Source organism: Charadrius vociferus, unplaced genomic scaffold (assembly GCF_000708025.1).
Source record: "Charadrius vociferus isolate BGI_N301 unplaced genomic scaffold, ASM70802v2 scaffold161, whole genome shotgun sequence".
Taxonomy (NCBI): Eukaryota; Metazoa; Chordata; class Aves; order Charadriiformes; family Charadriidae; genus Charadrius; species Charadrius vociferus.
The window spans coordinates 3,908,196-3,926,660 of record NW_009646928.1 but is presented as its reverse complement, the minus strand read 5'-3'; the positions used below and the strand labels follow the sequence as shown (position 1 = coordinate 3,926,660).

Here is an 18,465-nt window from a genome sequence, read left to right as displayed (position 1 = left end):
GCCTGTCCAGGCCCCTCTGGATGGCATCCCTCCCCTCCAGCGTGTCTACCTCGCCAAACAGCTTGGTATCATCAGCACACTTGCTGAGGGTGCACGCAACCCCACTGTCCGTGTCCGCGATAAAGACATTGAACAGTACAGGTCCCAGTACCAACCCCTGAGGAATGCCACTCATCACTGCTCTCCACTTGGACATTGAGCCGTTGACCGCAACTCTTTGAGTGCGACCGTCCAGCCAGTTCTTTATCCACTGAGTGGTCCATTTGTTGAATCCATGTCTCTTCAATTTAGAGACCAGGATATCGTGTGGGAAAAAAACTTCTAAAATTGTGAAATATTTAACCAGTCATCTTTTAAAAACAAGGATTTTTAACATTCTGATTTTGTTTAAAAAAAAATAAATCAGATCTGAACACTGTATGGTGTTTCATCCTATCTCCTATCTGTGGTTATTTAAAGCCCATGAGACCTCTGAACTTCTTTAACACATGGTTTTGACATTAAAATCTGACCTCCTTAACTCAAAAACCTGAGTAGAACAAGCACATTACATTGCTGAAACCTGGTAATTCTGCTGTTAAACCAAAAAAAGGAGAAAATGAGATCTCATGTATTCTTCCTACTGGAACTTCTAGTTTTAAACATTTATTAACACATAAGTGAAAATTTAATACTTCCTAGATAGTACATTTTGACACTGAAAAATTGTTCTCAGTAGCTCTCCAGCTTCCATATGTGTTAAAAACCTTCAGTATATAGTGAGCCAGAAGCAAACAAAGAGAAGACAAATTGAAAAGATTATGGATTTAAAAAGTAATACACTTCGCTAACACTATAGTCTCATTCTTCTGGCCTTAAACCAATAGCATTGATTTAAACTAAGATCTGGAATTATACAGTACTGAATGTGAGCCACTCTCCCATGACAAGTCTTGCTCCCACTATAAATATACACCTAGATCTTGGCAAACCAAAAACCATTGACTCAGATTTACAAGCCAGAATCAGATAGCTAGGTTTACAGGGCAGTCCAAGAACAACAGAAGACTCATTGGGACTGTACCATGTTTGCAAACGTATCCTTCATGCATTTCCCACATAAGAGTGAAAGAACTGAGTAAATTTAGTGCCTGGAGTCAGTGCATTTATTCCTCCGCTCTATGCAACCATGCTGTCGTTGCAGCTCATACAGCCCTAGGCCACCCAGTATTCTCAAAAATACAGAAATATCATTAGAGACTGAGCACCCAGAATACTTTTAATAGCACAAACACCGTAGCTTGGATTGAAAACCCATAACAGATGTTTACCCAGTTTCTTTCATTAGGCAGTGCTAAACTTCATGATTCTGAACTTACTCTATTTCCAGTTACCAAGATAAATCATTTGCACTACCAAGGGTTTGTGCTACCAAGTTACAGCAGCTACAGAATAGAAATGCAACACCAAAATACCTCTCTTACCTTTACATTCTTGAAGATATTCTTCATTTTCATGTAAATAATGTATATACAGAAATGTCATAGGAGATACAGCCGTTCCATAGTGCAAATACAAAGCACCCTTTTAATTTTAAATTACAATGTTCTACTATCTTCATATAGAGCCTCTTTCAAAAAGTATCAAACACTTCAATATCTTTAACTGTTTTTCCAGGCATACAACACCACCCATCCCTGGAGTAGAAACAAACTCTCCCCATCTAATCACTAAAAAACATGTAAAAAAATCTGATAATAAAACAGCCATCCAATAGTAAGCCTTTTTCAACATAATCATGCTCTCAATATGTCATCAATGGTCATATTGAAAGAGATCTTTATGCTCTCTCTGGTTTGTTTCTGTGTCACCATGATGCTATTGACTACTTAAGAGTTTTATTCTCTTGCTGACTCTTGCGATTTTCTGTTGGTCAGTACACGCACCCATTTGAAACTTACTTGCCTTCCTGGAATCCTAACTTTCCCTATGAGCCGTGAGAAGGTACTAGATACCTGCAACCACTGTACTTCACTTACCAATACAAGTACGGCTGTCATTGCTACTTATTGTATATCCTGCAGGGCAATAACACATCCCTCCTGATGGAGAAGAATGACAGCGATACTGGCAACTCAGAGCAGCACAACGTGATATGTCTAAAAAGAAAATAAAATAGTTCAGAAATACAATTACACATATTACCAGTAGAACAGCTTTTTGCCTTATACACAATTACAAAGCTATAGTCTTTTCTATGATGAGTCTACAATTTTAGGAACAGCTGCTTAAAACAAACCTCCACAAGAAATTATGTCTAAAGTTGCATGAAATCACATGTTTACATACATGCAGGCAAGGAAATGGAATACAGAAGATAAACTACTGCTTATAATAGGTTTTCAGAACAGTGTTAAAGGATAAACATCTATCTTCTATGAACCACCACTAGTAAGTGGCATGTAAAAAGCTGCACAGAGGAAGCCATCTGCAACACCATCTTTCTCTGGTTCTACAAGACCTACTTGTGAACAATACATGCTTGACCTCCATCTATGGGCATGTAACCTCATAATTCACACGCTTATGCAGAAAAAAATGTACTACATTATAATAAGAAGAATATGTATATTACTCCAGTATGTTAGAATCTATTGGTTGGGTTGTGTTCATGGAGAAACTCTTCTTTATCCTTTTCCCCTCTCTCTTTCTTTTTTCCTTCACTACTTCTCCCTTTCCTTGTACTACTACCTAATAAAACAATTCAGCGATAGCTGATCAAATTGTGATTATAAAGCTCTTGCTGACTTGCATCTCCTTCCTTTTCATCTTCCTTTTTCTCAGTTTCTTCTGTTAAGCTCCTTGCTTTGCAGCCCACATCTGATGTTACTACTAAACCACAGCAAAAGCAAGAGATGCTTTTTTACAATAAGGCTTGATTTCCTATTATTTTTTTGTGCCCTCCTATTCCAAAAGGCATGATTTTATTGTAAGAATTTCCCTCTTCCTCGAAATTAAAAATGTAAAATACCCTGGTCCTGATTGTCAGAGGGAATCAATGTTCATAAGAGTGAAATTAACAGGAACTATAGATGCTCATTGCCTCCAACAGAGAAAACCCAGTATACCACTAACTGGAGAACCAGACATACCAGGTGAAAAGATATTTTTGAAAACTCTAATCTAAGTGACTTAGCCAAGGCTCAGGATACACTAATTCAGTCCTGTGCTCTGATCAGTACACAACATTTCTTCTTACTTATAGAAAGGGGAAAACATAGGTAATTAAACAAAAAAGGCATATAGCACAGCTTTCCCTGCCTTCTTGAACACAGTTTAGGATATGGAGAGTGAGTTAAAATCCTTATTTGTGAAACTTCATGTACAAATTTACAAAAGGAACGCTCTGTTTGCAGCATATATGCCTCTTTTAGACCATCTAGTGAAAACAGTGCAAATAAAAATGGTGAGCTTCCAAAATGTCAGTGTTGTTTAGGAGACAAAAGGTGAATGTAAAAAGACATCAATGCTGATGTTTCTGCTATTCTGTGCATGCTTTTGATTCCAATACATACTGCAATGTCTGCCCGCAGTGATGTTAGTTTCATCTTCTCCAGCAGGGCAGTCTGCAGCCCCGTCACACACTTTCCCAATTGGAATGCAATGCCCTGACCCAGGGCAGGCCCACTCTCCTGGGTAGCATTCATGGCGACCACTTTCTACGGAAAAAAAAACAAGAACAATTGAGAAGTATGTTTCAAATAGTACTTAGAATTTCTTCCCTAACAGATGCTTCCCAAAGCATCTCTATCCTTCATTATTCAGCTTCTTGTTCTTGCACACAGCTGGGAAAGACTATAAAAGAAACATCATCTATACTTCCTTGTTATGCTTTCTTTTACCTTCAAAGTACAATTCAAACAATACTTGTGCAGACACATGAATCCTTTTAGTCTTCTGCGTTGTTAGAAACAGTAAAACCACTTAGCTTTAGACTAACTGGTGCACCGGAAATGGAACTACAGTTTTGTGGTTTCAAAACACGCAAAACTAACTGCGTAAAGAGAATAATGCTCATCATAGAAAAGGCCAATGAAAGAGAAAAAAGCCCACACTTTCATTCAATAAAATTTCTGTTTCTGGAATGACAAATTTTGGCAGGAATTGAGTTATTTTCATTTTAAACGAATAGGTTTTGGTTATCAGGAGCCTCACGTCACTTAATAGAAGACCTGAAAAACCTCCACAGGAAAAAACCAGAAGATGTAAGAGAAGATGTAAAAGAAAACAAAAAGATGTTGCTATACGCTAAACTTTGTTTGCACCATACTCAGTATCAAAATAATAATTCTCACACAGACCCCAATAAAAATATTGTATAAGTAAAAAAAGCCAAAAAAGAAACAGGTGAAGATTGAATTCTAAGGTTTTCACAGAATTAAAATGGGTTCAGAACATGTTGATTGGTCAAAATTTCATAGAAGTAGCTTAGTGAGGTCTTCCTGAAAATGTCATCATTAGAAGTTAGCATTAGTATTTACCACATCCTCTTTCATCTTCATTATCTTCACAATCATCATCTCCATCACATATCCAGCTTTGATGAATGCAACGGCCACTTGGGCAAGTGAAAAAGTTGCCTCTGCAAGTTGCGTAAGCTAAGGAAAGAAACATGAGAAAATCAAACTACTCTAAGTGACTAAGAGGTTAGAAGTAGTAATATCATCTCGTAGATGAATAGTCATTTATAATCTCTCCTGGAAAACTGAACCAGTTCCATATCTTGTGTATATTGTAAGCGCTGCTGGTTTGCTCTGGTTTTAGGTATGAACTTTATTTTAGCATACTCTGGTTCTTTACACAAACTAAAGGGAAGGCTAAATTTCTCAATTAATTGTGCAAGTAGATGCAGAGCACCTTATTAACAAGGTTCCTGAAGGTGGACCTGACAAGCATATGATACTCAAGACATCAGGAGGTAAAATATTTGTATGCCTTGTACTCAGAGAAACAGGAAAAAAAACCAATGAACATTTTTGTCAAAGCCCTCCACAGTTGGAAAGCATTCCCTGCTAAGAGTTCAGAAACATTTGGAGGACAGGCATTGCCAAAGACATAAAAGAAATATCTGGGGGTGGAATCATACTGGTGTGAGGTCCTTGGGAGGAAAGAGCAACTAAATGGCAAGACGTGACCTTCCTGCAATGCAGAATATAAAACTAACTTAGATACTATAATCAATGGGGGACCTTTTTAAATATATAGCTCACACCAGTGACAACTCTACAGCCATGATTCTGGCTGGAGACGCAATACTTTGGCATACCCTGATCATGAAGAAAAGAATGAGCTAGAAGTCCCCAGAAATGGAACAGACAATTAAAGACCTTATGTGAACATCTAAAGAACAAATAACTATCTGTACTATTATCTGTCTGTAAAGTTGAACATTATAGTCACTAGGAATAATTCTAGAAGATTCATTCCATCTATCAGAAAATAAAAACACGAAGAAGAGCTAAACAAATTTGGACAAAAACCAATAGCATGCTGTATCTAACTGAGCCTTCAGAATGAAGGAGTTACCTTTGGGTCATGCTGAAATGAAAAAAATGACAACAACATGAAGTAGTGAAACTGTATCTGTTAAGAAGCAAACTGTCGTTGAATCCAGCAAATTCAAATAGTAACCACACACCCAGGCACTTAGCAGCAAAGACAACCTGAAAAAAAAGTCTATCAAAGTAGCACCACAATTTTTGTCTTTCCATACAAAAAGGTCCTTGTAGAACAGTGGCAGCTTTTGATGGCTGTATAGGCAAGCAATCTACTTCCCACTATCTGCTTGAATCAGTTTCTTAAAACAGTTAAAGAAAGTGGCGGGGGGGAGGGGGGGGAATCATACTGCAAGAGTTTTCATCACTCCTATCTCCACAATCGTCATCATGGTCACAGATAAAGGCTCGAGGGATGCATTCTCCATTAGCACACTGAAACTGCGTACTGGTACATCCATGTGCTGAAAGACATTTTAGCACAGAAAGATACACAGAAAATCTGTCAGAAAACTATACAGTCTTTAACTTTAAAAGAGGGTCTACAAAGCGTTTTTGGGGGGGGATCACTCTGCATGTGGTACTTACTGCAATTAGCTTCATCAGAAGAATCTCTACAATCAACTTTGCCATCACATCGCTGGCTAGCATTGAAACATGCTCCATTTGCACATGATAACTGTTCACATCTTGGGTAGTCTACAATTGGAAGTTTTTCAGTATTAGCAAGAATGTTAGACTACAGAGTATATCGAGTCATATATACCCAGTGTCAACAGAATATCTTGATTTACAGGAAAACAAAAAAAGGAATACAAAACTTCCAATACTACTACTGTCAAACAATCCATTTATCCAGTATGCTGTCTCCTCCAACAGATATTTAAGAATATCCTCTAGACAGATGCTACAAAACCTCGCAAGAAACAAGGAAAAAATCATATGTCCTCCCACACCCCAAAAAGATTTGCAACCCAAATCTTTTACAATATGATAGAAAACAATGCAACACGAAAGGAGAGTAAGCAGTGAACTGGCTAGCATTGTTTTATTTACTTGTACATCGGTTTTATACTTTATTGATCTTAATAACAGTGCTTAGGTAAAAAAAGAGTTCCTGAAGTTTACAGTTCCTAGGTCCTCTTACAATGTCATGAGTTCTCAAACTCAGAAACTTCAGGTTTTTATGGTTTTGTTCTAAATAAGCCAAGGATGTTGAACTTCCCAGTCCATGATCAACTTCAGGACCTCTGGTTTTTATTACTTGTTTTCCCCTTCCCAAACCAAAAAAGATGCAGAATGAATGGTTTTTCAGTTTCTCACTGTTCTACTTATGTAGATGACATACAGGCCAACACCAGGGGGGATTTTAAACAACTTAAAACCAATCTTAAAACCAATCCTGAAAATAGTTCTGCATACAAGCAGTCAGTGAGTTCAGTGGAACTATCCAACAAATTAAGCATGTGCACGTGCTAGACTTGTGTGGGAGAATAGGAGCTTAGTTTAGCTCATTGCCATGTAGGCAAAAGATACTTATTTCAGGCAAATGGCAAAATAATTAACAAATAATTACTATTTTTAGAAGTGAGATTTATTGAACCTTGCCTCTATATGGAAATACAGGTAGACAAATGAACTCAAGAAACAGAATAATAATTTCATTTTGCACCTTTTAGATTTTCAGTTTGAATTCTTATCCCATTTTACTTCCATACAAGTTAATAAAGCAGATAGAGCAGAATCTCACTTTTTCACTCATACTCTTGGAATTCAAAACATAGATTACAAAATTACTCAAGCAGAACTCAGAAAAGCTGCAATTTTTCCAGGACACAGTGGCAAAACTATTTTGCTTGCTTCTGCTGTTGTATATATCATTACATTCCCACTAAACTTCAGTCACCTATGGAATAGCCTTACAAGATTTTAACTGTTAAGCTCTTAATATGAGAGCATAAACAGCTGTGTTGATGTGCACCACAAGTCTAGCCCGACTATCTCCCTCATTGATTCATTTACCTTTCATTCATTTTCACTGCAATTAAGTCCACAGCTTTCAGGTAGGAACAGCACGTGCCTAATCAGAGAATGGTAGCGGCAGATTACCAGGGTTCCATCTACACCGTTCCTACCTGTGGCGTTCTGGTGCTAGTTCCCAGACCTTTCATTCCAAAAGGCTGCACTGACAATGCCAACACACGCCCTAAACATGATTAGCATCCTTTACCCCACTTCTCAATCAAACTCCCTTCTAACACAGACATTTCATCCATTTCTTGCTTGGGTTAGGCTTATGAACAACTCATAAAGCTTTGGAAATAACAGGGATTCTGAAGCCTTAACTCTGCCTACAGAAAGAAAAGAAAAGCCTGAGCTGGAGCCACGTTTTATTGTCACTATGGAATCAATGCCTCTTCCCTGCCTGCAAGCAGAAAAGCCATCACAGGGAGGAACCACCAGAAGTTCTATGGCATAGTAGGAAATAACTATGGCAGTACAAGAGTATGGTAAATATTATGGGGCACATATAAGAAAAAGAACAATAAAAGGTATTTGTTTTGTAACTACACTGAATTGGGAAAGCTTTTAAGGGTATTTATAATGGACAGCTTTGTAATTTTCCTCACCTTTCTTCATATCCCACAGAAATACCTCTATAGTGATGTTGCAAACTCATTTTGATGGACTGAATGTCAAACAAATAGGAAGCTGAACTCATTGCCTTGCACCGTTTATTTCTTCAAGAATGTCCAGGCAACCTAAGGATCTAGTCAGTAATAAAATTTTCTCAAGCTCATATTAAACTCCCTTAGAAGAAGGGAGACTTTGCCAAAGTTTTCTCTCCTGCAGCAAGCCTCAAGAAGTCCTCAGCCTGGAAAAGTCTTTACTTATTATATGACATAATCTAGTGTCTAAATGCAAATCATTATAAAAATACCAAGCAGGGCAATAAGTAAAGATGTTTTGAAGACACTTCAAAGTACACACTCTGACTACATTGGTGGTTTACTAGAATGTGAACAAATACTTCTTTTTCCTTATTTTCTTTTCAGATCTGTTTGGTGTACAGATTCTCTATTTTAATCGTAGTTGCAGAAGCAAGAACATTCTTTGAAAAGCCCGGTGGACGTTAATTTAACTTTTAAACTCTGTACAGGTAATCCCATTCCCAATCCCCTGTCCAAAGACCAAGCTTAGTAAATTATAGTTCTGATCACAGCTTTCTCACTCATCTGAAAGATATTTTTCACTGCATTGTGCATTGTACTCTTTGTACCTTATAGCATATTATTTTAATGAAATAGTTTAAATTATTTGGGGCATGAATCCACGTGAATAACAGCAAAGCTGTGAGTTACACCAAAGGCTGTAGCCAATGCACTCCAGGGTTCAGGAGCATCAATGCCATCAAGACAGGTCCACAGTAGCTGGGATAGCCATCCACACTTTTATAGTAAAAGAAGTAGCAAAGATACAAGAATCAAGTAAGAAATGTTGGCTTCTGTGAGGGCCAGCCACTGTGCTACACTTTCCAACAGCTTCTAGCTAAGGCACCTGTAGAAATCAGACACCAGATGTACCTATGGCATTGTGCTCGTGGTGGACTATGTTGAGAGTATGAAGGAAGCCAAACAGAACTTTATAACAATACTAGGATATCTGAAAATGAAGGACTGCCTGTTCTGGCAGTTATGAAAAAAGAGGACGTAAACTCCCTTTCTTTCTCTCCAAAATTTAGAAAACATTAGCAATGAGTAAGGTGAGTGCTTCTGCTCCCTATCACCAAACGGAAAGTTCTGAATAGGAAAAGTAGAATCTGGACCTTGGCAGTGGGGATGGTAGGAATGGGATGAACCCCCTAAACTGGAAGACCTATACAACCTAGCTTAATGAAAAGCTCTCCAGCAAAGAAAGTCTGGAAAGTGAGTATCACGACATTTTGAATTTAAGTTGGAAGGTCTTACATTAGTCACTGCATTTTGGGCTTGCACAATAAACATTTCCTAGCTTTTATATTTGACTTTTTTTTTTTTTAACTAAGATTTCTCTGTACACACCTGATCCCAGAGCAATGCATTTGGGTATAAAATCCACGGCTATGCAAGAACTGATACTGATCAGAGAACCTGATCATACTGTCTCTGTTCTAGGGGGCACATGGAAAAAGTGTCAGGGCTCTGTGAGTGACCAGGAACTATGTAAAAAACAAAGGAAGGGTTCTCTTCCAGGGACTCAGACATGTCTTTTTCTAGATCAGTGACAGATGGACTAGAAAGAGCTAAAAAGGAAGGACAAGGCTCTGAGTTAAAAGGACAACAAGGTAGGTAGTTTGCATCTAATAAGGTCTGAGAAAACAGCTGTACAAGAGGAGTGTGAAAGGAGATAGTATAAGACTGAACGTGGGATTAGGAGAGAAAAGTGAAGGGACAGAAAAATATAAACACTGTTTTCTTTCACCTTGCTTTTAATTGTGAAGACCCTCCAACATGAACATTGTTTCCTTTATCTCCTCCTCCCAAGAACCTTTGGCTAATTACAGAAAACTGAAAAGAAAAGATCTTTTCCTAGTGATCACAGTTCCTAGAAGATAACATGAGCTTTGTGAAAACAGGGGTAAATCCAGCTACATTCACTCAAGTGCTCAGGAAGAAAGGGAGCTCTTCTTTCTCTCCCCTTCCTCTCAGGCATCTCCTTTTCTTAGCCAAAATACTTCTCCATAATCTATCTCCCCATGGTATGCCAGCATTTCAGTTGCAAAATATGCAAAATTGCAAGAACTGGCGAATGCCCGCACAAATGACAGATGAGGCACCTTGCTCCTTTTAACACACAAACTGTTTTGGGGCAACAGTTGCAAACATATTTAAAGGGCATGTTTCAATGTATACATGTGGAGAACACTTGAAAGCTATGTCACAGGAATTGCTAAACCTACAATATTTTGCTCTCTGCCTAACAGTTTTGTTCTGCAAGCTGGAAATAAAACCATACAAAAACAGTAACAGGAAACAGTTGCAACAAGGTATTTGATTCAGCAGACACTGATTTCAGTCACATAGTCAGGAAGCCTAACCTTCTTAACCCTAACCCATTTTACAAGGAGAAAGAAAAAAAAGGGGCAATTTCCTACTTCTAAGTGTCATTCCTTTATTGCAGCAACATTTCAAAACACTTAACAAAATAAAACTAATTAAAACCCTTTGACTCACTGCCATGAGTCACCACCTCACAGTGGGCAAATCATTGCCCAGGCAGCTCATAGCCTGTCAGAGACACCAGGACGAGGACTTACCCCAAGACCAAGAGTCCTATGAGCAACATGATATCAGGTAGTGTTCGCAGCAGACATGCTTTGAGAGCTGGCAGGCTGACTAGACCCTCATTCTTGGCCTTAATTCCTGATTTTAATCCCTGCCACTCTAGTCTTTGGCTGCCTACCTTACCTTGCTCCAGTTTTGCTTCTTCCCTATCCCAAACTCTCCCTGGTGGAGATATTTCCTTCAGCCTGAACTTTTGCCTTGTCCTGTAGCTGTTTCATGTAATTTGTCCAACTTGAAGAACATTAGCCTCTGACCATGGCCCTTTTCTTCCTTCTCGGACTACATCTCTTATGATTTCTTCAGTTCTCGGTCTTTATTCGCTTTCACCCTGATCTCTGCAAATTCATCCCAGACCTAGCTGCCCGCTTCCTGACCACAACAGCTATTTAGCATAGCAAACAAGAGGCAGGAATTAACAGGTTACGCAGTTGACCCATGGCAGCAACTCAGCATCAGAAGTAGAATCAAAAATCCAGAGTTTCTGGGCCTGCACTCAGCCCATCAGCCTCAAAGAACACGTCTTTAAACTACTTCCCCTTTCTCACTCGTGGCCTCAGTGCAGTGCTCAGCTGCCAGAGCTGTATCCAAGAAGGTTATTCTATCAGTCACAGCAAAGCAAAATGGACATGGCTGGGATTTTCATTTTTCAGCTGTGAAGCTGAGGCAGGAGAGAGAATTCTACCTTTAATTGAAAGAAACAAAGTATGTAACACAGAAAAATGACACCAGTATTGGCTGCTTACTCCCAAAAAGTATTTGCTACCCCAAAGAGTCAGCCATTTCATTCTACATTTCTGAAGTTTTAAAATGAAAGTATTTGCTAGCTGCTGGCTATTAAAAAAGCTGGGAAAACAATCTGGTACATGTATTTAAAGAAAGTAAAAAACCCACAATTTTGTGAAATTAAAACAGCTTCAATGCACTAATTACATGACCTGTAGCTGAAACATTGTTCTGATGTTTATCTTAGCCTCTGCATGGGTAGTTTTCCCTTGCTGCTAATCCCATTAGCAGTAAAATGGACTAAGGCTTTGAATTCCTTTGTTCTATTTTTTTACATGTTTAATTGCTAAGTTACTTCATATTTGTGGCATTTTGCATTTGACTAGTTTCTTAAATAATGTAACTTATTCAGCAACAAAACTTTATCTTCTTTACAATCTAAATCTGCTTCCAGACAGATCAGTGAGTGCAAGGCATAAGTAAATAGATATAGGTTTGCATTTTATTAGGCTCCATGAAATAACATAATCACTTCTAAATGCTTTATTCTTTCACTGTTCATGGATGTTTCATTTTTATTTATGAAATCTTTTAGTGTAAATTAAATAAGGGAAAAATAATGACAAAGGAAAAGGCCAAAATAGTGATCTATCAGATAGTGTGGAAAAGGAAATGGATGAAACAGTGGGAAAAATTAATATTCAAAGCAAGTATTAGAATCTGCCTTAAAACAGTAAAATTTAACACTTAGACTAATCCTTACTGTATAGTTAATAATAAAATCACCAAATTACTAATTTTATCTTATGGTTTCTGTTTAAATTTCCAGGCTTTGCGAAGACAGAGAGGCAATAAAATTAACCAGCCTTTCTGGAAGGGTCTTGTCATTATGTTTCTTGATTCTCTTGTCTCCAGCACCATCACATTTACTTTAAACTGGTCCAACACTCCTACTTTCAATGTTCCAAGTCACAGTCATTCTTCTGTCTTAGAGGGACTGTCAACACATATTCTAATAAACCAGAGTAGAGGCTGCTGAATGATACGAGGCAGTCCCTCTCCCTGAGGCTAAATATGCTGCTGTCACAACAGTCGTGGGGCCTACTGGCTGATGCAGCAATGACTGGGTTTCCCACACAGCAGTAGAGCGCTGCTGTTAAGGTACCTAGACGCCCCTTTCCAAACTGCCTTTTTAATTTACTTAGTTGAGACTGCTAAACATGAAATAAAATGTGCATTTCAATTTTCAAACATCACGATGGCTTCTAGCCTGAAATAAGAATTGTGAGTACTGTCTTTGGGACTCCACTCCCAGTCTGCCACAGATTTACTGCATCATAACGATTATACCATTTCATCTGGCTGTTCCACACTGTATTCCTTGACTACTCACAGATTTCTCAGAGTTGCTGAGCAGTTCCTCCTCTTTAATTCACAGACAATGCATTTTTTAAAAAATTATCTTTTCTTCAGGATTTCTTTTAATGTGTCACAGGTTTGCTAAATTAATTTACGAATCTCTTTTCTTACTCTAAATTTTAAGAGGAAAAATGCCGAGCTACAGAAGATTTTCTTCCAGCAACGATATGGGGTACTTTGGATCTTGCCTTTTGTTGTGTTGGTGACTTCAGAATTGGCTGTGAGTCTATCACATGGAAAAGTTCCAAGCTGGCTGTCTCAGCAACCTTTTATTCCAGAGTACCATATATTTCTAAATCACCTCTCATTCTACAGAGTGTACATTTTAGCCACTTATGATTGAGGGATAAAACACACTAGCAGTTGGCTGACCATGTAATATGTTGGTTTTCTTTTACACAGCATGGCATATGCCCTTTTTTCCTCTAAGCGTGGCCATTAACAACATTTTATTTCTTGCTTCTTTATCTATTCTTTAGCCTCCTAGCCTCTTCCCCCACCTCCTGCTCTGAGTCTGGTTCTGCGCGAAGTTATGTCTTTTTCCCAAAGGGACACGAAGTTCTAACAGCTGAAATAGCAGCTCATATGTTACATGTCACTCATGACTTGTGCAAAGCTTTTCCTTAATACTAACAATGAACAGACATGCTGCTACACACTGTTGTGTGGGTATTAGGCAAAAAACATCTCTGCAAAATGTGGCCTCTATTCTATGGCCAGCTGTCCTTTTCATCAGTATTCAACCTAGCCCAGGATCCAGGGAGGCAGTCACCAGTCAGTCAGGCAGCCTCAACTCTGGGGAAGTTATACTGAAAAAACCTACTTGTCAATCTGCATTTTGTTGGCACAATATAAACAGCTTATCTGAATACAATCTGTCCCAATGCCACTTCATCTCCACAGGAAACTGCAGTCTAGAACACAAATGCTTTTGAAAGGGTCAAAGTCCCTCAAAGAAGTGATTTGGGGCCAAATTCTGCTTTTCTATACAGGTTATAGTTACCAGTGATTTCATTAGGAGTATGCAAAAAGAGTATGAAAAAAATTGGTAAAGTTAGCTCTGACTCTCCCAAGGCTTTAAGCCACATAAACATGGTTGCTTTTTTCCAATGCAATATTAATTATCCTTCAGGCAATGACAAACAAGAAGGTCTGATCCTATAGTAGCAGTTTGCATTTGAGTTCTGCAATAATGGATCTGTATCAGAACATCAGCTCTAATACACGAAAGAATCTGAAACGTTACTCCCGTAACAAGAAGCATATTGTGGTCATCCTGTCCATCAACAAGTCCTTCAATTTTACAAATTTATTAAAATGCCACAGAGAGATGAGATGAAACCAGATCTAGTGCTAAGAGTTAAGACTCACGGCAGACTCTTTCATCTGTTCCATCAGTGCAGTCCTTTACTCGATCGCACCAGTATGCACTCGGGATACACTGTCCATTTGAACATGTGAACTGCTGACTTGAGCATGTCCTTCCCGCTGCAAGAAACAGGCACTCAATCAGTCTTTTCAATCAACCGAGATTTTTTATGCAGAAAGATATTTTCCCTCTTCCTCTTTAACTACTCCATCCTTCTCACAAATAATTAGCATAAGACTTTCTCCCCCTGTACCTTTCAGTACTCATGGAGATTAAAAAACACTGGACAAGCACATGGCAGATAACATGGCTCTATGAGGCCTTCTGTAGCCTGCAAGGTCCCCGCTCTTCTACACTGAAGGGGTTGACCTCTAGGTTAAAAATTACCTCTCTATAACAGTTCTGCCTAAAAGATTAAATTTGCGATTCTCACCGTTTTAAAGTTCTCTCTATTATTTTGTTTACTGGGTCAAAATCTGTCAGCAACTGTAATTTATTTGGTCAACTAGAATGCCACAATGTAAACACAGCAGAGCTGGAAGTAAGACACTGCTTTCTAATACAGCCAGGGCCTCAATAGTCAGGAATATTTTACACTCTTAACTAGTAGAGGATCAAGAACATTTATGTCTCTTCTCATGACAGCTGTTATCAGTGAAAAGCAGCCACATAAAACTGTGCAATTCCACTTTGATTCCACTACTGCTGAATTAAACTCTCTGTTCTTCTCAGGCAAATTAATTGAATCTGTGAAGATACAGCTGAGGGTAAAAATTACTACTAACTTTTCCTCCCTCTGCCACCTGCACATTTGTTTCTTTCAAATTCATGTGATATCTCAACACCATCCCAGTCTATACATCGGCTGCTTTACAGGAGCTCTCTATTCCTTCTTCTGTCAGCAGTGTTAGCAAAGTAAGTTCAGCTACTGGATACTAGTGCCACGAAGAAAAACAAAAGCAAGACAGTAAAGTAAAACAAACTTGTTTTAATTCTGCATGTGTGACTTCCAGAGCTGTCGGCCATTTTTCTCGGGAAAAATTTTTAACATTTCAAGAAGGAAAAGCTCCTCTGGGATTCCCAAGCACAGAGCTAAAAAGTCACTTTAGAAGAACAAGGGCAGATGCCAGGAGATGGCTCAAAAACAGTCGCAGCAGCACAGGGCCACTGTATAGTTACTAACACTCATGATTAACCAGTACATGCAGAACCAGGTTACAGTGACCCAGTTCAAAAGTCAACTCAGAGTTGTTGCTCATTTTGCATTTTGTATCTACAGATTCTTTAGTTAAAACATAACCTGCAATTGTGCTGACACCTTCTCAGAGGAATACGGGAGCAAAAGGCAGTTAACCTTAGTTCCATTTTTTTCCATCCTCAGAGGGAAAAAATATCAAGATATAGAAGTACAAACAAGTCTGTGAGCAAAATCCTTCCAAAACTTAAACCTGTTAACCCCCCCAGAATAAAGGGGGTTAGTGAGTAGCTCCAGAGTGGTTCAGTTTGAAGAAGTGATCAGAAAATTATACACAGTATCAAATGGAAAATAAATTAATCTTATCCGCATCACTTAAAGTAACTTCTAATACTAGAAGTAGCAGGAAATTGGTTCTTTAGGACACTACAACACTTGTTCTTCCTGTCTTACGCAGTAACACAGAGAGTGTAATTTGTTGCAATAATCAACTCAGTTCACTGTTCATCACTTTGGCACGTACTTATGTATGTAGCCCTTAAGCTGCTTAGTCACAAAATTAAAAAATCAGAGTAACATATTTTATTATCAATATTTATCTTGCTATCAATACTGAAAAAAGAAAGAGCCTATGGCTATGGCAGTTAGGGCTGCTAAGTGAGTTCTTAAAATATACAGAGAAAATTAAACAGTTCAGTTTAAAACAGCAATTCAAACATGATTAATACACTGTTTAGCACATTAAAGTGAAATACTAATAGGAATTATGTCCTAAATTTAAGCTGCCCAAATGATAATGAAAGACTAGACTTTCACCCCATACCAGGGCTTTTGGTATTCCTCCTAGCTGAATATGAGAAAGAACGGCTCCGGTCATTTTAAATAATAATGCCATTAAATAGCATCACTGAAGATGGTACAAGAATCTTTAGCAATGTTTACTTCAACTGACTGTTAATTCTTCCTTTTCCATATACATATAAATTTTGAAATTTTCTAGAAAGAAATTAACTTTTTTTCATAATATAATTCTGATATAGCAGTGTGAATTTTGTTATGCAATGAACAAAGCAGCTCTTTCTGTGACTGAGACAGTGTTTGGACATCAGAGTATTATGTATTTTTTGGAACTACTACATTTTGTATCAACAATAAAACTAATCTGCGCTGTATATTTTTCTCTGTTTTTTTCCTCTTTTTAATTAACTGAAACATCAGTAATTTTCAGATTTCAAGACCTGGAGATGTCTTTTGGGACATATTTTCTGTATTTTGTCTACTTTAGATTTCAGATTATTTCATTTCTAGAAACTATTTTAGAGGGACTTTTCTGGTAAAAGCTGTACTTGCAGCAGGCTTGTTTCTGTATGTTCTCAATACACTGCTAGGTGAACTACCTTATTTCGCAAAGCTCGTTCTAACATTAGAACTTAAATACTTACGACATTGTTGATGCTCATCTGAGCCATCTTCACAGTCTTCCTCATCATCACAAACCCATGACTGTGGGATACATTCGCCATCAGTCTGACACTGAAACTGATTTCCCTCACAGGTAGGTTGTGCTAGTGTAAGCAATGAAAAAATTGTCATTTCACAGACATCTGGGAAAGCACTTTCAAAGAAAACAATTAAATAAGGGAAAAGAAGACTTAAGGTTCAAGCATCGATTTACTGTAATTTCCACTAAACACATGAAGCATTTGACAAACCAAAGAAAATGGACAGAGCAGGGAGGGGAAAGTGGGCCAGCGGAATGATGCTCAAAGGCAAAATTTAGTTTAGTGAACTCTTGCGTATGAATCTTCAGTTTGTATCCGCCTTTTGAGATATAGGCTCCTCTAGAAGGCGGGTCACAGCAAAGGCTTCAGGCTCTGAACGGCGCTCTGGCAGGGCCTCTTTTTTAAACACTAGCTTCCCTAGTCTCACAGGGGTCTGTTCAATTGCTCTCATTGCCCCTCAGGTGCTCTATCCCTCATAGGAAGAAGGTCTTTCAAAACAAGTTCATAACTCTTCTCTGTGAATTCATGAGGCAAAAGTGAAGGTCAGGTCCGAACAATCTGAACGTTGTTGTCCCAGCTCCACTCTGGACTTTTCAAATAGGCAAACAACAGGGAGCCATTAGAGAGAAAGATCAAAATAAATATTTGAAACTGTGTTACAGCTTACTCCAACTCTAGTTAATACTCCTGGGAAGAATCACTAGTACTACACAGTCCAGGAGACAGGACTCTGGTCTTAAACATCTTTTTTCTCAGGATCATGTTTTGCAGTACTTCGAAGTCAACTAGAAACACTTTGTGCTCATGGGATGATATGCAAGGACAACTACCGATGATGTAAACCAAGCATCAAAGGAGAAAACGAAATCACTCTGTAGATTTAGAGTTGAGAAGTACAAAATTATGTTAGAGGTAATTAGAGGGATAAATCGATCACGTACAATGCACTTCATGCATACTTTTTTTTTATTCCTGTTTTAAGAACCAAAGAATAATCTTTTAATATAATTTTAACCTTAGACCATTTTAAACAATCTATAACTATCTTCCTAGACAGTCACGTGCCCCACTACTTATAGCACATTAACAGACTGGTTTTAAAAGCCCAATTAACTGAAAAACACTGAAAAGTTTAATTTTCATCTTCCTAATTTATCACTTGTATGAAAATGAGAACAACTCGATTTCATGCTTATAACTATGACAAATGTAGTAAGTGTCAAGGGGGTGTTTATCTTTGACAAAGTCAATATGAATTTTACCCACTCCTTGTTCAAAGCCCAACAACTTCTTTTTCAGAACTAAGCTGAAATAGAAAGCTATAGGACAACACCATTTTGTTTTGCCAGTTTAAGGCATTCTTCATCCAGAACTGCACTGTTTTTTGGAGCTACCTAAA

General features: G+C 38.2%; 1 protein-coding gene across 1 annotated transcript in view; it reads right to left on the bottom strand.

The window, feature by feature from the left end:
- Positions 1-18,465, bottom strand: part of LRP2 (low density lipoprotein receptor-related protein 2) — a 131,118-nt gene that overhangs the window by 91,650 nt on the left and 21,003 nt on the right. The window contains exons 3-9 of the mRNA XM_009894577.1: positions 17,007-17,129; positions 14,372-14,488; positions 6,123-6,233; positions 5,885-5,998; positions 4,521-4,637; positions 3,555-3,698; positions 2,019-2,138 (exon numbers count right to left, since the gene is read on the bottom strand). Coding sequence (XP_009892879.1) covers positions 2,019-2,138; positions 3,555-3,698; positions 4,521-4,637; positions 5,885-5,998; positions 6,123-6,233; positions 14,372-14,488; positions 17,007-17,129 — 846 coding nt within the window. The remainder of the gene's footprint in view (positions 1-2,018; positions 2,139-3,554; positions 3,699-4,520; positions 4,638-5,884; positions 5,999-6,122; positions 6,234-14,371; positions 14,489-17,006; positions 17,130-18,465) is intronic.